The 22004-nt window shown below is 45.4% G+C and overlaps 1 protein-coding gene and 1 long non-coding RNA gene across 2 annotated transcripts; one reads left to right on the top strand and one right to left on the bottom strand.

Moving 5' to 3' along the window:
* The first annotated feature begins 5716 nt into the window (after window positions 1–5716).
* Window positions 5717–7486, top strand: LOC123491667. Its single transcript, XR_006661520.1, has 3 exons — window positions 5717–6826; window positions 6943–7373; window positions 7432–7486. It is a non-coding gene; the product is annotated as an uncharacterized LOC123491667 (long non-coding RNA).
* LOC123491660 (short/branched chain specific acyl-CoA dehydrogenase, mitochondrial-like) lies at window positions 7365–21904 on the bottom strand. The gene is made up of 7 exons (XM_045223280.1): window positions 21620–21904; window positions 17733–17903; window positions 16862–16987; window positions 11057–11239; window positions 8848–8985; window positions 8557–8656; window positions 7365–7522 (listed from the first exon to the last, which is right to left on the bottom strand). Exons 1-7 carry the CDS (start codon window positions 21821–21823, stop codon window positions 7446–7448), a joined length of 999 nt encoding a protein of 332 aa, XP_045079215.1. The 5' UTR covers window positions 21824–21904; the 3' UTR covers window positions 7365–7445.
* Between the last annotated feature and the right edge of the window lie 100 nt (window positions 21905–22004).

Here is a 22004-nt window from a genome sequence, read left to right as displayed (position 1 = left end):
GCTGGTCCAAGCAGGGAGAGGGATAGGGGGTTGGGAGGTGCTGGTCCAAGCAGAGAGAGGGAAAGGGGGTTGGAAGGTGCTGGTCCAAGCAGAGAGAGGGATAGGGGGTTGGAAGGTGCTGGTCCAAGCAGAGAGAGGGATAGGGGGGTTGGAAGGTGCTGGTCCAAGCAGAGAGAGGGATAGGGGGTTGGAAGGTGCTGGTCCAAGCAGAGAGAGGGAAAGGGGGTTGGAAGGTGCTGGTCCAAGCAGGGAGAGGGATAGGGGGTTGGAAGGTGCTGGTCCAAGCAGGGATAGGGGGTTGGAAGGTGAGGTACAAGAAAGGAAAGGGTGAGAGGGGTGAGGTCAATGATGCTGTTGGAACACAGTGGAGGGTATTTGAGATGAGATGTGTTATAGGATTGGTGAATCATAAAGCAACTTAGACTGATAGAATAAACCAGTCATCCAATGTGTTGCCATTGGGCCACTCACTACTCCAATGTGTTGCCATTGGGCCACTCACTACTCCAATGTGTTGCCATTGGGCCACTCACTACTCCAATGTGTTACCATTGGGCCACTCACTACTCCAATGTGTTGCCATTGGGCCACTCACTACTCCAATGTGTTACCATTGGGCCACTCACTACTCCAATGTGTTACCATTGGGCCACTCACTAATCCAATGTGTTGCCATTGGGCCACTCACTACTCCAATGTGTTGCTATTGGGCCACTCACTACTCCAATGTGTTGCCATTGGGCCACTCACTACTCCAATGTGTTGCCATTGGGCCACTCACTACTCCAATGTGTTGCCATTGGGCCACTCACTACTCCAATGTGTTGCCATTGGGCCACACACTACTCCAATGTGTTGCCATTGGGCCACTCACTACTCCAATGTGTTGCCATTGGGCCACACACTACTCCAATGTGTTGCCATTGGGCCACACACTACTCCAATGTGTTGCCATTGGGCCACACACTACTCCAATGTGTTGCCATTGGGCCACACACTACTCCAATATGTTTCCATTGGGCCACACACTACTCCAATGTGTTGCCATTGGGCCACTCACTACTCCAATGTGTTGCCATTGGGCCACTCACTACTCCAATGTGTTGCCATTGGGCCACTCACTACTCCAATGTGTTACCATTGGGCCACTCACTACTCCAATGTGTTGCCATTGGGCCACTCACTACTCCAATGTGTTGCCATTGGGCCACTCACTACTCCAATGTGTTGCCATTGGGCCACTACTCCAATGTGTTGCCATTGGGCCACTCACTACTCCAATGTGTTGCCATTGGGCCACTCACTACTCCAATGTGTTACCATTGGGCCACACACTACTCCAATGTGTTACCATTGGGCCACACACTACTCCAATGTGTTACCATTGGGCCACACACTACTCCAATGTGTTACCATTGGGCCACTCACTGCACACTACTCCAATGTGTTACCATTGGGCCACTCACTGCACACTACTCCAATGTGTTACTATTGGGCCACACACTACTCCAATGTGTTACCATTGGGCCACTCACTGCACACTACTCCAATGTGTTACTATTGGGCCACTCACTGCACACTACTCCAATGTGTTACCATTGGGCCACACACTATTGGGCACACTACTCCAATGTGTTACCATTGGGCCACACACTACTCCAATGTGTTACTATTGGGCCACACACTACTCCAATGTGTTACCATTGGGCCACTCACTACTCCAATGTGTTACCATTTGGACACTCACTGCACACTACTCCAATGTGTTACCATTGGGCCACTCACTACTCCAATGTGTTACCATTGGGCCACACACTACTCCAATGTGTTACTATTGGGCCACTCACTACTCCAATGTGTTACCATTGGGCCACACACTACTCCAATGTGTTACCATTGGGCCACACACTACTCCAATGTGTTACTATTGGGCCACTCACTACTCCAATGTGTTACTATTGGGCCACTCACTACTCCAATGTGTTACCATTGGGCCACACACTACTCCAATGTGTTACCATTGGGCCACACACTACTCCAATGTGTTACTATTGGGCCACTCACTACTCCAATGTGTTACTATTGGGCCACTCACTACTCCAATGTGTTACCATTGGGCCACTCACTACTCCAATGTGTTACCATTGGGCCACTCACTACTCCAATGTGTTACCATTGGGCCACTCACTACTCCAATGAGTTACCATTGGGCCACACACTACTCCAATGTGTTACCATTGGGCCACTCACTACTCCAATGAGTGTTTGCACCAGTGCTAACACATCTGGAAGAGGCCATCACGCTCTAATCTGTGAGGTCAAAGGTCAGCCATACATCCCTCCATCCGTGCAGGTGCCCACCAATCTCCTGGTTAACTAACCCTATACTGGGCCTGCTAATAACTGAAGGTATGTTTGTAGATATAAGTTCCATAACAAATAGTTGGCAGATGTTATCAGTGTTACAATGTTACAGAGGATCTGAACCAGTTTAAAGTCAAATGATTAAACTTGGTCTTGTACACCTGGGGCTGAACAAATACATATTCACACGTGTTGTACACCTAGAGCTGAACAAATACATATTCACACGTCTTGTACACCTAGGACTGAACAAATACATATTCACACGTGTTGTACACCTAGGACTGAACAAATACATATTCACACGTGTTGTACACCTAGGACTGAACAAATACATATTCACACGTCTTGTACACCTAGGACTGAACAAATACATATTCACACGTGTTGTACACCTAGGGCTGAACAAATACATATTCACACGTGTTGTACACCTAGAGCTGAACAAATACATATTCACACGTGTTGTACACCTAGGACTGAACAAATACATATTCACACGTCTTGTACACCTAGGGCTGAACAAATACATATTCACACGTGTTGTACACCTAGGACTGAACAAATACATATTCACACGTGTTGTACACCTAGGACTGAACAAATACATATTCACACGTGTTGTACACCTAGGACTGAACAAATACATATTCACACGTGTTGTACACCTAGGACTGAACAAATACATATTCACACGTGTTGTACACCTAGGACTGAACAAATACATATTCACACGTGTTGTACACCTAGGACTGAACAAATACATATTCACACGCGTTGTACACCTAGGGCTGAACAAATACATATTCACACGTGTTGTACACCTAGAGCTGAACAAATACATATTCACACGTGTTGTACACCTAGGACTGAACAAATACATATTCACACGTCTTGTACACCTAGGGCTGAACAAATACATATTCACACGTGTTGTACACCTAGGACTGAACAAATACATATTCACACGTCTTGTACACCTAGGGCTGAACAAATACATATTCACACGTGTTGTACACCTAGAGCTGAACAAATACATATTCACACGTGTTGTACACCTAGGGCTGAACAAATACATATTCAGACGTGCATGTAGAACTAATCAACAAAATTGGATTTGTGCAACCTACACAGGAAACAATCTGTCCTTAGAGCTTGTGAGGCTTGCTCCGATTCTCAAGGACGGCACTTGTTGTGAACAGCTACTTGTTCCCCTGCATAATGACAGGTCTCGTAGTCCTGCTAAAGATGGGGGCGGAGAAGAGGAGGGGAGCTGTGTTTGTCCATGTAAAATGTGATCCAGATAATAGTATTTTCATCAAAAGGCAGCAATTACATTCATTAGAGGTCTGGCAGGCAGCAGTAATTAGGAAACGAATGGTTGTGGGAATGAAAAGGATAGTATGCTTTTTTTTTTAATTCTAACCCCGGTCTCTTGTTAAAATTGGATCAAATGTAGACAGACAGAACTAAATTATACATCCCAAAGTCCTTCCTCACCACCTCTCCATAGTAATGAGGGTTGTGAAGACCGACTGTTACTATAGCTACATTTATTCATGAAGTGAAATGACCCCCTTCTCTGAAGAGCCGTTATACCTTCTGGTGATAAATTAGATAAACCTTCCATTTGAGATTGAAACAAGCTGTCAAGCATCTTAAAACGAAAATGTTTACACCCTTTGAAATGGTAATAATTATGTTTTGTGCTAAAATAATGCAAACAACTTAAACGTCGAACAGTTTGTAGACACAAGCATTTTAATTCAGCATCTTTAAATCTTAATTAGAGTAAGTGGATCCCCAGAGAGACTATATAGGTTTTAATATCCATCCTCTCTGGTGTGATGCCGCATGGGAAGATCTGTGTCGCTCTGAGGTGGAGAACTATAATGAATTCATTAATACATATTTGGCTTAGTTCATGGCCATTACATTAATCAAAACAACTATTTTATCTCCCTCAACCTTTATCTGATCTCTGAGCACAGAAGACACCATCAAGTCATGTAACTAGACTGGAGACACCATCAAGTCATGTAGCTAGACTGGAGACCCCATTAAGTCATGTAGCTAGACTGGAGACCCCATCAAGTCATGTAGCTAGACTGGAGACACCATCAAGTCATGTAGCTAGACTGGAGACCCCATTAAGTCATGTAGCTAGACTGGAGACACCATCAAGTCATGTAGCTAGACTGGAGACACCATCAAGTCATGTAGCTAGATTAAAGACATAAAGTAAATGTAGCTAGACTGGAGACACCATCAAGTCATGTAGCTAGACTGGAGACACCATCAAGTCATGTAGCTAGATTAAAGACATAAAGTAATGTAGCTAGACTGGAGACACCATCAAGTCATGTAGCTAGATTAAAGACATAAAGTAATGTAGCTAGACTGGAGACACCATCAAGTCATGTAGCTAGACTGAAGACACCATCAAGTCATGTAGCTAGACTGGAGACGCCATCAAGTCATGTAGCTAGATTAAAGACATAAAGTAATGTAGCTAGACTGGAGACACCATCAAGTCATGTAGCTAGACTGGAGACACCATCAAGTCATGTAGCTAGATTGAAGACACCATCAAGTCATGTAGCTAGATTAAAGACATAAAGTAATGTAGCTAGACTGAATCAACTTAGTCAGTGATGAATGTTGATTTGCTCTGTCGAACAGATATTATTACTGGTTGATAGCTGATATCGGTCCACCATTTCATCATGTACTAACGATGCTGTCTGGGGAGAGAACAACAGCCCTTGTATTGTATGGACAGGACCGTGTCCTACAGAAATCTAATCAATCTTATTTATATAATAATAATAATAATAATAATAAGCCATTTAGCAGACGCTTTTATGCAAAGCGACTTACAGTCATGTGCGCATACATTTTTACGTATGGGTGGTCCCGGGGATCGAACCCACTATCCTGGCGTTACAAGCGCCGTGCTCTACCGATTGAGCTACAGAGGACAAACCGCTCCTGAGAGAGTGAATTATTTAATGAGTTCTCTTTAGTCTGAAACCTGAGCGTAATTAAATTGCAATAAAATAACATTAGGGCTGACAGGGCTATTAGGAAGTTGTAATTTACTGCTCTTTGGGGTTCCTGTCCGGGGCTTCTACTGCGACTAACACCCCTCACCTCCCAGACTCAGAAAACCAAGGAAATGTCTGCCATCTAGTGGCTGAAAAACAGACTTGCTAGGAGTTAGGCTTTGCGTGGGGCGTTGATACCTTCGCTGTAGCCTTGGAAGCACAGGCTTTGCTCACTTCGAAACGAGATTTAGAAGGACAGCTTCACAATAATACCCTTAAAGCTGCAATAAGACGCAAGATCATTAAAACACTTATTTAATATTTATTAGTATTGTCCAAAGAAGTTCATGTAGACAATCTCTTTTTAGTTCTGTGAAACTAATTCCCCAGACATCTTTAAAATAAAGTAGAATGCTGAAAGAAAGAAAGAAAGCTCTGACGGCGTGGACCTACTTCACCAAGTAAACATGATTACCATGACAAAGTAGACCCCCAAAAAAAACCACCAAACAGGCTACACAACCACAGAAAGACTTCATCTAACGGAGGCACACAAGGTTTATTTCAGATCTTATGGTGTTACAAAATCCACACACACTATACTGGGATAAAAAGGCACTGATTTGTTGATTTGAAATGAGACCATTAAATCAGATAATAGTTCTACCAATACTGTGGTAATAACATGATGGATTCTTATTACTTTGAAAAGCTACTGAGGTGGAAGATTCTGAAAGAGCCATGGAAGTGGGGGAAAACAGTTGAAAACACTTAACAATACCAACGTTTCAATATCTACAGGTCTGGAAACAGTTGAAAACACTTAACAATACCAACACCAGAGCTACGTTTCAATATCTACAGGTCTGGAAACAGTTGAAAACAATTAACACTACCAACACCAGAGCTACGTTTCACTATCTACAGGTCTGGAAACAGTAACCATTAAATCTATCCATAGTGGAAAGCAACAGATGCATTGACTAACTGTTACACGGTTATGGAACATCCTCTAGTACTGCAGTCAGCTACACAGTGGTTTAAACATGAGCGCTACAGTATTGCTCAGTACACTCCCAAGGGCCGTATTCCGTCTGGGATCGCTGAAGCGGTACAGATTGCGTGATAGAAAATGTAGATTGAGTCGACATATGCAGAGTTTACAGTGAATGCATTCTCCACTAAACGGGGGAACATTGCCTTTAAATTTAAATCATGCTGGAGCGTTGAACTCCCGCGATACGGATTGAATTTAGGAGCCCTAAATCCCACAACAGTCCAACAACGAGTGATAAAACCAAATGGGTCACAAAGAGGAGTGTGTAACGGTCAGTCTCCATGATGGGGATCCAGCCAGGTCAGTCTCCATGATGGGGATCCAGCCAGGTCAGTCTCCATGATGGGGATCCAGCCAGGTCAGTCTCCATGATGGGGATCCAGCCAGGTCAGTCTCCATGATGATGGGGGATCCAGCCAGGTCTGTCTCCATGATGGGGATCCAGCCAGGTCCTCCAGATGGGGATCCAGCCAGGTCAGTCTCCATGATGGGGATCCAGCCAGACCAGGTCAGGAGGTCAGGTCAGTCTCCATGATGGGGATCCAGCCAGGTCAGTCTCCATGATGGGGATCCAGCCAGGTCAGGCTCCATGATGGGGATCCAGCCAGGTCAGTCTCCATGATGGGGATCCAGCCAGGTCAGTCTCCATGATGGGGATCCAGCCAGGTCAGTCTCCATGATGGGGATCCAGCCAGGTCAGTCTCCATGATGGGGATCCAGCCAGGTCAGTCTCCATGATGGGGATCCAGCCAGACCAGGTCAGGAGGTCAGGTCAGTCTCCATGATGGGGATCCAGCCAGGTCAGTCTCCATGATGGGGATCCAGCCAGGTCAGGCTCCATGATGGGGATCCAGCCAGACCAGGTCAGGATGTCAGGTCAGTCTCCATGATGGGGATCCAGCCAGGTCAGTCTCCATGATGGGGATCCAGCCAGGTCGGTCTCCATGATGGGGATCCAGCCAGACCAGGTCAGGAGGTCAGTAGTCATACTCCTTGTCTATAAACTTGGCCATGGTGGACAGCTGGATGTTGGTTGTGCCCTCATAAATGGTACCTGTATAGTTACAAACATGGAAAAACAGCTTATGACAATTACACCATCCTGGAATAGGAGATTATAGATTACATGTTATTAGCGATGTCCACAAATTCCACCAAGAATGAAAATGGAGTTTTCCTAAAAATCAGTGGGTACTGGACAAAGGAGAAACAGTTAACTTAAGACTGTCTAACTGCAACTCGATCTGCCAAAATCTCTGCCATCAACAGCCAAAGTGGAACCAACCGATGAAAGCAAAAGTGTCATTGTGTGGTAAAAGCTTCCTGGGTCGTACCCTGGTTGAATGGCCCTCTGTCTCTCTCTGGGTGCTTCCCAAATGGAACCCTATCCTCCATACAGTGCACTACTTTAGACCGGTACTGCGGTCAAAACAAATGCACTAAATATGGTTTAAGATGCCATTTTGGACGCAGCCTCTCTCTCCTCGCACACCAAGGTCAGATCAGACAGAGGAATTCCTATATGGTCAGATTACCACGCCTCCTGTCATGACGTTCCTAAACACCACCCCCTCCCCACTCCACCTTGCTGAGGCCCAATAACTAGCTAGCTAACTGGAGTCATGACGTTCCTAAACACCACCCCCTCCCCACTCCACCTTGCTGAGGCCCAATAACTAGCTAGCTAACTGGAGTCATGACCTTCCTAAACACCACCCCCTCCCCACTCCACCTTGCTGAGGCCCAATAACTAGCTAGCTAACTGGAGTCATGACCTTCCTAAACACCACCCCCCTCCCCACCCCACCTTGCTGAGGCCCAATAACTAGCTAGCTAACTGGAGTCATGACCTTCCTAAACACCACCCCCTCCCCACTCCACCTTGCTGAGGCCCAATAACTAGCTAGCTAACTGGAGTCATGACCTTCCTAAACACCACCCCCTCCCCACTCCACCTTGCTGAGGCCCAATAACTAGCTAGCTAACTGGAGTCATGACGTTCCTAAACACGACCTCACAGAGTCATGTTACCCCCGGGTTGCATAGCAACAGTACAGGATCGCTTTGGAAGTAGCCATGGAAACGTACCTATTTTACAATCTCTGTAGTATTTCTCAATAGGGTAGTCTTTGGTGAAGCCTACCCCTCCCATCCACTCTATGCATTTTGATGTGGTCAACGTTGCGACCTAATTCACGGAGGAAGGAACAATAAAACATATTGTTAAACACAAATACTGTGATGCTGTGGTATGAAATAGTTGGATTTGCACCATTCATTCCCTCTATTAGAAGACAGCAGGGTTCTGACACAGGACCAGTCTAGTGATTATCCTCCTACTCTGAGAATAATGGGCCTACTTCTCTATATTCAGCTCACCTCTGAGGTGAAGTACTTGGCCATGCAGGCCTCCTTGATGAAGGGTCTTCCTGCCTCCTTCAGCCGGGCAGCGTTGTAGGTCAGCAGCCTGGCAGCCTCTATCTGGGTGGCTACATGGGCAATCTGGTGCTGCATGGCCTGCAACACATTATAGAACATCCTTTAGATGTGGGCAATCTGGTGCTGCATGGCCTGTAACACATTATAGAACATCCTTTAGATGTGGGCAATCCGGTGCTGCATGGCCTGCAACACATTATAGAACATCCTTTAGATGTGGGCAATCTGGTGCTGCAACACATTATAGAACATCCTTTAGATGTGGGCAATCTGGTGCTGCATAGCCTGCAACACATTATAGAACATCCTTTAGATGTGGGCAATCTGGTGCTGCATGGCCTGCAACACATTATAGAACATCCTTTAGATGTGGGCAATCTGGTGCTGCGTGGCCTGCAACACATTATAGAACATCCTTTAGATGTGGGCAATCTGGTGCTGCATGGCCTGTAACACATTATAGAACATCCTTTAGATGTGGGCTATCCGGTGCTGCGTGGCCTGCAACACATTATAGAACATCCTTTAGATGTGGGCAATCCGGTGCTGCAACACATTTTAGAACATCCTTTAGATGTGGGCAATCTGGTGCTGCATGGCCTGCAACACATTATAGAACATCCTTTAGATGTGGGCTATCCGGTGCTGCAACACATTATAGAACATCCTTTAGATGTGGGCTATCCGGTGCTGCAACACATTATAGAACATCCTTTAGATGTGGGCTATCTGGTGCTGTGTGGCCTGTAACACATTATAGAACATCCTTTAGATGTGGGCTATCTGGTGCTGCAACACATTATAGAACATCCTTTAGATGTGGGCTATCTGGTGCTGCAACACATTATAGAACATCCTTTAGATGTGGGCAATCTGGTGCTGCGTGGCCTGCAACACATTATAGAACATCCTTTAGATGTGGGCTATCCGGTGCTGCGTGGCCTGCAACACATTATAGAACATCCTTTAGATGTGGGCTATCTGGTGCTGCAACACATTATAGAACATCCTTTAGATGTGGGCTATCCGGTGCTGCGTGGCCTGCAACACATTATAGAACATCCTTTAGATGTGGGCTATCTGGTGCTGCAACACATTATAGAACATCCTGTAGATGTGGGCTATCCGGTGCTGCGTGGCCTGCAACACATTATAGAACATCCTTTAGATGTGGGCAATCTGGTGCTGCGTGGCCTGCAACACATTATAGAACATCCTTTAGATGTGGGCTATCCGGTGCTGCGTGGCCTGCAGCACATTATAGAACATCCTTTTAGATGTGGGCTATCTGGTGCTGCGTGGCCTGCAACACATTATAGAACATCCTTTAGATGTGGGCTATCCAGTGCTGCGTGGCCTGCAACACATTATAGAACATCCTTTAGATGTGGGCTATCTGGTGCTGCGTGGCCTGCAACACATTATAGAACATCCTTTAGATGTGGGATATCCGGTGCTGCGTGGCCTGCAACACATTATAGAACATCCTGTAGATGTGGGCAATCTGGTGCTGCGTGGCCTGCAACACATTATAGAACATCCTTTAGATGTGGGCAATCTGGTGCTGCGTTGCCTGCAACACATTATAGAACATCCTTTAGATGTGGGCTATCCGGTGCTGCAACACATTATAGAACATCCTGTAGATGTGGTCAATCTGGTGCTGCGTGGCCTGCAACACATTATAGAACATCCTTTAGATGTGGGCAATCTGGTGCTGCGTGGCCTGCAACACATTATAGAACATCCTTTAGATGTGGGCTATCTGGTGCTGCAACACATTATAGAACATCCTTTAGATGTGGGCTATCTGGTGCTGCGTGGCCTGCAACACATTATATAAGCATCATGCTCAGTTGGTAGAGCATGGTGCTTGCAATGCCAGGGCCATGGGTTCGATACCTGCTGGGGCCAGCCAGGCTAAAAGGTATGCAGGCATGACTGTAAGTGGCTTTGGATAAAAGCGTCCGCTAAATGGCCTCTATTATATTAAAACAGAGCACAATGGAGGCTTTTAAAATAAGCACAAAGATTAGTTTTATAAAAGCCAGTAAGCCACACACTGGTAATAGCAGCAACGCCTACAAGTGCGGAAACATGAATGTGATGACCGAGAAATTGATAAAATGTTTTAATGAATATGTTTTACCTGGAAGTCGAATATGCGTTTGCCAAACTGAACCCTCTGTCTGGTGTAGGGAACCGCCTGGTCGAAGCAGCCCTGAGCCAATCCCAGCATCTGGGCAGCGATCCCAATCCTGCCTTCATTCAGCATGCCGATGGCGTACTTGTATCCGTGGCCGATCTGACCCAAGATGTTCTTCTCAGGAACCTTCAACAAATCAGAATCACCTTTATTTGCAAAGTACATTTCCACATACCCAGAATTTGAAGGGTTGGTGCCAGCAATATAAATAATATTAGGGCTGTCCCAAACAAAAAAACAACCTTGGTTGACCAAGAGTCCGCTGTTCTTTCGAACAATCCATTGGTTGAAATGTGAAAACGTGTATTTTTTTTCCCATATATAGTCACACCCCTTCTGTTTTAATAAAATCAACTATCTGCACTGAGCTTGTCTACTGCTTTAAGCGCTGTTTGATGAAATAATTAAAAAGACACACAGATGACTGAGGCGGGAGCCTGACGGACCACCGCGCTGTGTAAACTGAAGCGGGAGCCTGACGGACCACCGCGCTGTGTAAACTGAAGCGGGAGCCTGACGGCACACCGCGCTGTGTAAAACCATAAAAGGTAGCGAGTGCCTGTGTGACTGGTGCACGTTGTCTCGCTCTCCTCCCTGCTGCAGCGACCAGGCACCACTATAGAGTTTATCACCGTGGTTCCTCCCTGCTGCAGCGACCAGGCGCCACTATAGAGTTTATCACCGTGGTGCTGAAGCCTCGCTCTCCTCCCCGCTGCAGCGACCAGGCGCTACTATAGAGTTTATCACCGTGGTTCCTCCCTGCTGCAGCGACCAGGCGCCACTATAGAGTTTATCACCGTGGTGCCTCCCTGCTGCAGCGGCCAGGCGCCACTATAGAGTTTATCACCGTGGTGCCTCCCTGCTGCAGCGACCAGGCGCCACTATAGAGTTTATCACCGTGGTTCCTCCCTGCTGCAGCGACCAGGCGCCACTATAGAGTTTATCACCGTGGTGCCTCCCTGCTGCAGCGACCAGGCGCCACTATAGAGTTTATCACCGTGGTGCCTCCCTGCTGCAGCGACCAGGCGCCACTATAGAGTTTATCGCCGTGGTGCCGAAGCTGCAACATCATTACAGCCATTTCTAGGTTTCTTACTTGTTGTTTCTCTGACTGAGAAGTTCTGTTACTAAATCCGTCATTGGCCGTCTAAATCCATCTACTCCCTCAACCCTTGCTCTCTTTACGTGACCAATAGGGCCTGACCTATAGCCGATCATAAATCACCATAAGTTGGTTGTAACAAACTCTGAACACCCCCGACACATTGACGGCAAAATGGATACTGAGGATATGAATAATAAACTTGAAAACGGGGGAATGTTTACTGGTTGCTCAGGAGGGAAAGGGGAAGTCACATCTGATTTAGTTGAGGAAACTACTGGAGATCAAGAAAAAGGCCCAACAGGTTAGATTACAATATTATTATTACTATTATTATTATTATTATTATTATTATTATAAATAATTATCTGACCATTTGGAACACTGTTCTAAATCAATTGTTTTTGTAAAGCCTTTATTACTAAGACTAAAACATGAATGCAATTGCTGACATATTGCAGTTTATTTATAGTTTAGGCTAATTCATTATTCAAGGCTCCCTTTGTTATTTCATTTAAAAACTACAATGCTTGGTTGCATTTCTAAGCATGAATGACTCGTATGTTGTGATGACATGAACAAATTAATGATTGATACAGTAGCCTATATATATACAGTGAGGGAAAAAAGTATTTGATTCCCTGCTGATTTTGTACGTTTGCCCACTGACAAAGAAATGATCAGTCTATAATTTTAATGGTAGGTTTATTTGAACAGTGAGAGACAGAATAACAACAACAAAATCCAGAAAAACGCATGTCAAAAATGTTATAAATTGATTTGCATTTTAATGAGGGAAATAAGTATTTGACCCCCTCTCAATCAGAAAGATTTCTGGCTCCCAGGTGTCTTTTATACAGGTAACGATCTGAGATTAGGAGCACACTCTTGAAGGGAGTGCTCCTAATCTCAGCTTGTTACCTGTATAAAAGACACCTGTCCACAGAAGCAATCAATCAATCAGATTCCAAACTCTCCACCATGGCCAAGACCAAAGAGCTCTCCAAGGATGTCAGGGACAAGATTGTAGACCTACACAAGGCTGGAATGGGCTACAAGACCATCTCCAAGCAGCTTGGTGAGAAGGTGACAACAGTTGGTGCGATTATTCGCAAATGGAAGAAACACAAAATAACTGTCAATCTACCTCGGCCTGGGGCTCCATGCAAGATCTCACCTCGTGGAGTTGCAATGATCATGAGAACGGTGAGGAATCAGCCCAGAACTACACGAGAGGATCTTGTCAATGATCTCAAGGCAGCTGGGACCATAGTCACCAAGAAAACAATTGGTAACACACTACGCCGTGAAGGACTGAAATCCTGCAGCGCCTGCAAGGTCCCCCTGCTCAAGCAAGCACATATACAGGCCCGTCTGAAGTTTGCCAATGAACATCTGAATGATTCAGAGGAGAACTGGGTGAAAGTGTTGTGGTCAGATGAGACCAAAATCGAGCTCTTTGGCATCAACTCAACTCGCCGTGTTTGGAGGAGGAGGAATGCTGCCCATGACCCCAAGAACACCATCAAACATTTAGGTGGAAACATTATGCTTTGGGGGTGTTTTTCTGCTAAGGGGACAGGACAACTTCACCGAATCAAAGGGACGATGGACGGGGCCATGTACCGTCAAATCTTGGATGAGAACCTCCTTCCCTCAGCCAGGGCATTGAAAATGGGTCGTGGATGGGTATTCCAGCATGACAATGACCCAAAACACACAGCCAAGGCAACAAAGGAGTGGCTCAAGAAGAAGCACATTAAGGTCCTGGAGTGGCCTAGCCAGTCTCCAGACTTTAATCCCATTGAAAATCTGTGGAGGGAGCTGAAGGTTCGAGTTGCCAAACGTCAGCCTCGAAACCTTAATGACTTGGAGAAGATCTGCAAAGAGGAGTGAGACAAAATCCCTCCTGAGATGTGTGCAAACCTGGTGGCCAACTACAAGAAACATCTGACCTCTGTGATTGCCAACAAGGGTTTTGCCACCAAGTCTCTCACTGTTCAAATAAACCTACCATTAAAATTATAGACTGATCATTTCTTTGTTAGTGGGCAAACGTACAAAATCAGCAGGGGATCAAATACTTTTTTCCCTCACTGTATATAGAAATATACACAGTGTACAAAACATTAGGAACATTCCTGTCTCTTCTATAGATGTTATATCCTTGTATTTCTACTGCTGTATCATCAAAGTGAGTCTCAGAAATGGCTAATATATGAATGTTGTTATCTGATGTTAGTAAGTTATTGATTTCATGAACCTTATTTCTAAGGCTACATATATTAATGTGAGCTATTTTCAAATGGCAGCAAACTGAAGCATATCAACATATCCCCATTTCCACAGTGAAGTTGATGAAATGCTGGCCTTATACACTTAGTGGACAAAACATTAGGAACACCTGCTCTTTCCAGGACGTAGACTGACCAGGTGAATCCAGGTGAAGCTATGATCCCTTATTGATGTCACTTGTTGAATCCACTTCAATCCGTGTAGATGAAGGGGAGGAGACAGGTTAAAGAAGGATTGTTAAGCCTTGGGACATGGATTGTGTATGTGTGCCATTTAGAGGGTGAATGGGCAAGACAAAATATTTAAGTGCCTTTGAACAAGGTATGGTAGTAGGTGCCAGGCGCACCAGTTTGTGTCAAGAACTGCAACGCTATTGGGTTTTTCACGCTCAACAGTTTCCTGTGTTGATCAAGAATGGTCCCCCACCCAAAGGACATCCAGCCAACTAGACACAACTGTGGGAAGCATTGGAGTCAACATGGGCCAGCATCCCTGTGGAACGTTTTTGACACCTTGTAGAGTCCATGCCCCCCGACGAATTGAGGCTGTTCTGAGGGCAAAAGGGGGGGGGGGGGTGCAGTTCAATACTAGAGAGGTGTTCCTAATGTTTTGTCCACTCAGTGTAAGCCTAGATTAGTTACGGTATTAAGACTAAACAGGACACCCTCTTAGGCCTACAGACAGCTCCATGGTGGTTATACAAGGCTGCTGTACAAAGCCTACTAATGATAACGACATGACTTACTATAATGATGATCATCATCATAACAATAAGAAGGAGATCTAGGAGGGTCTAGGAGCGAGAGCTGCCTGACAAACAGGTGCTGTTCAATTAATAATTTTTCTGACCATTTGGAACAGTGTAAACACTAAATAAATGATAAGTAATCCCAGAGAGTCTATTCTAATAAAGCCTTTATTACAGCATAATATTACAGAAGTTGTGAAATCGCTTTATCCTACATGTTGTGGTTGCGTGAGGCTCGGTGCTCACGGACTCAGTAGGCTATTAAACAAACACTGAAACAGGCAACAGAAGCAGGATCTGTCTTATTTCTGTAGATATGGATTATTTATAAAGCCAGGTCCATTTAACTGTTATTGATTATAGACCTAATTAGGGTTTCCTCCCTCTACACTTTTCTTAGACAATTAAGGCAAAGGGCTGTTCTAGTCTCCTAACTCCGCTGCTGCCTCCGCCACATTGTTCTCAACACCAATATGCTGGTTATCTTTGCTATTATGCACATAGAAACATGGTCTAGGGAAAGGCGCAAATTCAATGGCGCACTGAAGATCATGGTTCAGAATCGCGGACAGCGACAGCTATCCAACGAGGGAGAAAGCGTATTCGTTATAAAATAATATTTGTATTAGTGTTGCACCATCATTTTTACCTAATATAACCATATATAATTTCAGTATCACGTCTTAGAGTGATGGACTATGCCATCCCCACGGCCTCCGCAATGGATTAGTCCACTCAGACAGACGCGAATCACACAGGTGTCTTGTATGCCAATAAAAAAATATATAAGAACTTGAGACTGCTCGACTAAAATAAATCTCTGTCGACCAACAGCCTACCGACGAGTCGACTAAATGGGGTTCTGCCTTACAAAATATATAGACAGAATATAAAATATGGATCCAATAAACATTTCCACTTCTAGAGAGTACAGACACATTTCCAGTTGAGGATATAAACAGCTAGAAGGTAGAGTCATTATTATACTGGTCATATTATATACATCCATTACCATTCTCCCATTAAAGGAACCTGCTTCTGATCTGATGGACAGGTTGGTGCATATCAGCTTCAACATTTCATGGCTGCTTGTTGTACTTACTGTCTATATTTGGACATATTTAAAATGTGTGTGGTCCCTACCTTGACGTTATCCAGGTTGAAGAGGTCCCTACCTTGACGTTATCCAGGTTGAAGAGGTCCCTACCTTGATGTTATCCAGGTTGAAGAGGTCCCTACCTTGATGTTATCCAGGTTGAAGAGGTCCCTACCTTGATGTTATCCAGGTTGAAGAGGTCCCTACCTTGACGTTATCCAGGTTGAAGAGGTCCCTACCTTGACGTTATCCAGGTTGAAGAGGTCCCTACCTTGATGTTATCCAGGTTGAAGAGGTCCCTACCTGACGTTATCCAGGTTGAAGGTCCCTACCTTGACGTTATCCAGGTTGAAGAGGTCCCTACCTTGACGTTATCCAGGTTGAAGAGGTCCCTACCTTGACGTTATCCAGGTTGAGAGGACAGGTTGAAGAGGCTACCTACCTTGATGTTATCCAGGTTGAAGAGGTCCCTACCTTGATGTTATCCAGGTTGAAGAGGATACCTACCTTGATGTTATCCAGGTTGAGAGGACAGGTTGAAGAAGCTCTCAGACCCAGTTTGTTCTCCTTCTTGCCGATCTGAAGCCCCTCTGCGTCTCTGTCCACGATGAAGCAGGTGATGCCTCTGTGACCCTGTCAACCAGGAGGAAGATTTCCTGTTTCATACAAATCAAATCAAACTTTATTTGGTCACAGACACAGGTTCCAGCAGGGTGTAAAACCAGGAAGGAGCTGCTTCCTAGGAGCTACCTCAACAGGACATATCAAACTCCCCTACAGCCAGTAGACAAACACTACCATAACCACCACATTTACATTTTAGTAATTTAGCAGATGCTCTTATCCAGAGCGATTTACAGTTAGTGAATACATTATTATTTATTTTTTTCATACTGGCCCCCCGTGGGAATCGAACCCACAACCCTGGCGTTGCAAACGCCATGCTCTATCAACTGAGCTACATCCCTGCCGGCCATTCCCTCCCCTACCCTGGACGACGCTGGGCCAATTGTGCGCCGCCCATGAGTCTCCCGGTCGCGGCCGGCTGCGACAGAGCCTGGATTCGAACCAGGATCTCTAGTGGCACAGCTAGAGGCTGTGATGCAGTGCCTTAGACCACTGCGCCACTCAGGCTGGAAGGATTTGAAATAACTAAGTTACCCGACCATGAGGCCTGGAAATCAGGGTTACGTTCATTAGACATGAAACGGAAGAAAAAATAACTCCAAAACAGAGTGAACTATCTGAACTTGTCCAATAATAAATTACCGTTTTCATTTTCCGTTGCACAGCGTTTTAAAAATGTAACGGTATTAGGTGTGCCCTAATGAAGAAGACCCTGTTGTTGTTGTTGTGACTGGCGTGGGTTTGAACTCACAGCAGACGGGTCCACGTTGGCCATCACCAGAAACACCCCAGCATGCTCTGCATTACTGATCCACATCTTGGAACCATTGATGAGGTAATAGTCCCCGTGTTTGTCAGCGCGCGTCTTCAGAGAGAAGGCATCGCTCCCCGACTCTGCTTCTGACAGGCAGAAACTACCAACCTACAGTACAGGACAACAGGCTATTAGTATCATTACATGGAGGAGATAGATCTGAAACTACCAACCTACAGTACAACAGGCTATTAGTATCATTACATGGATGGGACACAGTGCCTTCAGAAAGTATTCATACCCCCTTCACCAATGTTCCCTCAAATGTTTTGGGGCACTGAGCAAATTGTATGTCTTGTGAGCAGAAACTTGAACATTGTGAGAATTTTGTTCAACTTCCGGTGCGTGTTTCCAGTGAACACTGAGGCTGTACCTTAACAGTTTTAGACAGTAGCCAACAGGCTGTATCCTGACAGTTTTAGACAGTAGCCAACAGGCTGTATCCTGACAGTTTTAGACAGTAGCCAACAGGCTGTACCCTGACAGTTTTAGACAGTAGCCAACAGGCTGTATCCTGACAGTTTTAGACAGTAGCCAACAGGCTGTATCCTGACAGTTTTAGACAGTAGCCAACAGGCTGTATCCTGACAGTTTTAGACAGTAGCCAACAGGCTGTATCCTGACAGTTTTAGACAGTAGCCAACAGGCTGTATCCTGACAGTTTTAGACAGTAGCCAACAGGCTGTATCCTGACAGTTTTAGACAGTAGCCAACAGGCTGTACCCTGACAGTTTTAGACAGTAGCCAACAGGCTGTATCCTGACAGTTTTAGACAGTAGCCAACAGGCTGTATCCTGACAGTTTTAGACAGTAGCCAACAGGCTGTACCCTGACAGTTTTAGACAGTAGCCAACAGGCTGTATCCTGACAGTTTTAGACAGTAGCCAACAGGCTGTATCCTGACAGTTTTAGACAGTAGCCAACAGGCTGTACCCTGACAGTTTTAGACAGTAGCCAACAGGCTGTACCCTGACAGTTTTAGACAGTAGCCAACAGGCTGTATCCTGACAGTTTTAGACAGTAGCCAACAGGCTGTATCCTGACAGTTTTAGACAGTAGCCAACAGGCTGTATCCTGACAGTTTTAGACAGTAGCCAACAGGCTGTATCCTGACAGTTTTAGACAGTAGCCAACAGGCTGTATCCTGACAGTTTTAGACAGTAGCCAACAGGCTGTACCCTGACAGTTTTAGACAGTAGCCAACAGGCTGTACCCTGACAGTTTTAGACAGTAGCCAACAGGCTGTATCCCTGACAGTTTTAGACAGTAGCCAACAGGCTGTATCCTGACAGTTTTAGACAGTAGCCAACAGGCTGTATCCCTGACAGTTTTAGACAGTAGCCAACAGGCTGTATCCTGACAGTTTTAGACAGTAGCCAACAGGCTGTATCCTGACAGTTTTAGACAGTAGCCAACAGGCTGTATCCTGACAGTTTTAGACAGTAGCCAACAGGCTGTATCCTGACAGTTTTAGACAGTAGCCAACAGGCTGTATCCTGACAGTTTTAGACAGTAGCCAACAGGCTGTATCCTGACAGTTTTAGACAGTAGCCAACAGGCTGTATCCTGACAGTTTTAGACAGTAGCCAACAGGCTGTATCCTGACAGTTTTAGACAGTAGCCAACAGGCTGTATCCTGACAGTTTTAGACAGTAGCCAACAGGCTGTACCCTGACAGTTTTAGACAGTAGCCAACAGGCTGTATCCTGACAGTTTTAGACAGTAGCCAACAGGCTGTACCCTGACAGTTTTAGACAGTAGCCAACAGGCTGTATCCTGACAGTTTTAGACAGTAGCCAACAGGCTGTATCCCTGACAGTTTTAGACAGTAGCCAACAGGCTGTATCCTGACAGTTTTAGACAGTAGCCAACAGGCTGTATCCTGACAGTTTTAGACAGTAGCCAACAGGCTGTATCCTGACAGTTTTAGACAGTAGCCAACAGGCTGTATCCTGACAGTTTTAGACAGTAGCCAACAGACTGTATGTACCCTGACAGTTTTAGACAGTAGCCAACAGGCTGTATGTACCCTGACAGTTTTAGACAGTAGCCAACAGGCTGTATCCTGACAGTTTTAGACAGTAGCCAACAGGCTGTATCCTGACAGTTTTAGACAGTAGCCAACAGGCTGTACCCTGACAGTTTTAGACAGTAGCCAACAGGCTGTATTACCTGACAGTTTTAGACAGTAGCCAACAGGCTGTATCCTGACAGTTTTAGACAGTAGCCAACAGGCTGTATCCTGACAGTTTTAGACAGTAGCCAACAGGCTGTATCCTGACAGTTTTAGACAGTAGCCAACAGGCTGTATCCTGACAGTTTTAGACAGTAGCCAACAGGCTGTACCCTGACAGTTTTAGACAGTAGCCAACAGGCTGTATCCTGACAGTTTTAGACAGTAGCCAACAGGCTGTACCCTGACAGTTTTAGACAGTAGCCAACAGGCTGTATCCTGACAGTTTTAGACAGTAGCCAACAGGCTGTATCCTGACAGTTTTAGACAGTAGCCAACAGGCTGTATCCTGACAGTTTTAGACAGTAGCCAACAGGCTGTACCCTGACAGTTTTAGACAGTAGCCAACAGGCTGTATCCTGACAGTTTTAGACAGTAGCCAACAGGCTGTACCCTGACAGTTTTAGACAGTAGCCAACAGGCTGTACCCCTGACAGTTTTAGACAGTAGCCAACAGGCTGTATCCTGACAGTTTTAGACAGTAGCCAACAGGCTGTACCCTGACAGTTTTAGACAGTAGCCAACAGGCTGTATCCTGACAGTTTTAGACAGTAGCCAACAGGCTGTATCCTGACAGTTTTAGACAGTAGCCAACAGGCTGTATCCTGACAGTTTTAGACAGTAGCCAACAGGCTGTACCCTGACAGTTTTAGACAGTAGCCAACAGGCTGTATCCTGACAGTTTTAGACAGTAGCCAACAGGCTGTATCCTGACAGTTTTAGACAGTAGCCAACAGGCTGTATCCTGACAGTTTTAGACAGTAGCCAACAGGCTGTATCCTGACAGTTTTAGACAGTAGCCAACAGGCTGTATCCTGACAGTAGCCAACAGGCTGTATCCTGACAGTTTTAGACAGTAGCCAACAGGCTGTACCCTGACAGTTTTAGACAGTAGCCAACAGGCTGTATCCTGACAGTTTTAGACAGTAGCCAACAGGCTGTATCCTGACAGTTTTAGACAGTAGCCAACAGGCTGTATCCTGACAGTTTTAGACAGTAGCCAACAGGCTGTATCCTGACAGTTTTAGACAGTAGCCAACAGGCTGTATCCTGACAGTTTTAGACAGTAGCCAACAGGCTGTATCCTGACAGTTTTAGACAGTAGCCAACAGGCTGTATCCTGACAGTTTTAGACAGTAGCCAACAGGCTGTATCCTGACAGTTTTAGACAGTAGCCAACAGGCTGTATCCTGACAGTTTTAGACAGTAGCCAACAGGCTGTACCCTGACAGTTTTAGACAGTAGCCAACAGGCTGTATCCTGACAGTTTTAGACAGTAGCCAACAGGCTGTACCCTGACAGTTTTAGACAGTAGCCAACAGGCTGTATCCTGACAGTTTTAGACAGTAGCCAACAGGCTGTATCCTGACAGTTTTAGACAGTTCGCTCTGATCGCTCTACATGATCAGAAGCTTCATTCAAACTTACTAGTACACCCTTTGTATGATAAATCAAAACACATAGGCCACATTTTCTCCTCTCGGCTAGTGTTTTATATTCTAACTGTATTTAAACCAGGAAAGACCCATGAGGCTAGAAACCCGTTTAATAAAAATCAATACAACAACATGCAATCTGTTAAGTCACTCACCATGTCTGTTGACAGTCGGCTGAGGTACTGTTCTTTCTGGGCTGCGGTCCCCAGCTTGGCGAAGAGCGTGTTGATGAGGGTGTTCTGGATGTCACATAGCACGGCCACGGAGGCGTCCACCTTGGCCAGCTCCTCAATGACCAGGATGGAGGAGAAGAACGTGGAGCCGGTGCCTCCGTACTCTGGGTCGATCTCAATGCCCATCAGCTGGGAAGTTACAATGAAAGATCTGACAAATTCATGGGAAATACTCAAGTACGTACAACAGGGGAATGTTCAGGACAAACTTTTAAAATGTTCTTTTTGACAACAGGGGAGTGTTCAGGAGGGCACACTGTAGCTAAACGCTTTAATACAGAATAAGAACGTTAATGTCCAGGTAGTC

The sequence above is a fragment of the Coregonus clupeaformis genome, chromosome 1 (assembly GCF_020615455.1).
Source record: "Coregonus clupeaformis isolate EN_2021a chromosome 1, ASM2061545v1, whole genome shotgun sequence".
In the NCBI taxonomy this organism is placed as follows: domain Eukaryota; kingdom Metazoa; phylum Chordata; class Actinopteri; order Salmoniformes; family Salmonidae; genus Coregonus; species Coregonus clupeaformis.
The sequence above is the reverse complement of the archived record's forward strand: the minus strand, read 5'-3'. Positions and strand labels throughout refer to the sequence as shown.

What these genes read in the sequence shown, in the direction of transcription:
- LOC123491660 (XM_045223280.1), bottom strand. Translation starts at nt 21,823, where the DNA reads ATGGGCATTGAGATCGACCCAGAGTACGGAGGCACCGGCTCCACGTTC. An exon ending in TCAACCTGGATAACATCAAG is followed by an intron (nt 11,240 to 16,861) that starts GTAGGTATCCTC and finishes GATTTGTTGAAG; the next exon opens with GTTCCTGAGAAGAACATCTT. An exon ending in CCAAGTACTTCACCTCAGAG is followed by an intron (nt 8,657 to 8,847) that starts GTGAGCTGAATA and finishes TCCGTGAATTAG; the next exon opens with GTCGCAACGTTGACCACATC.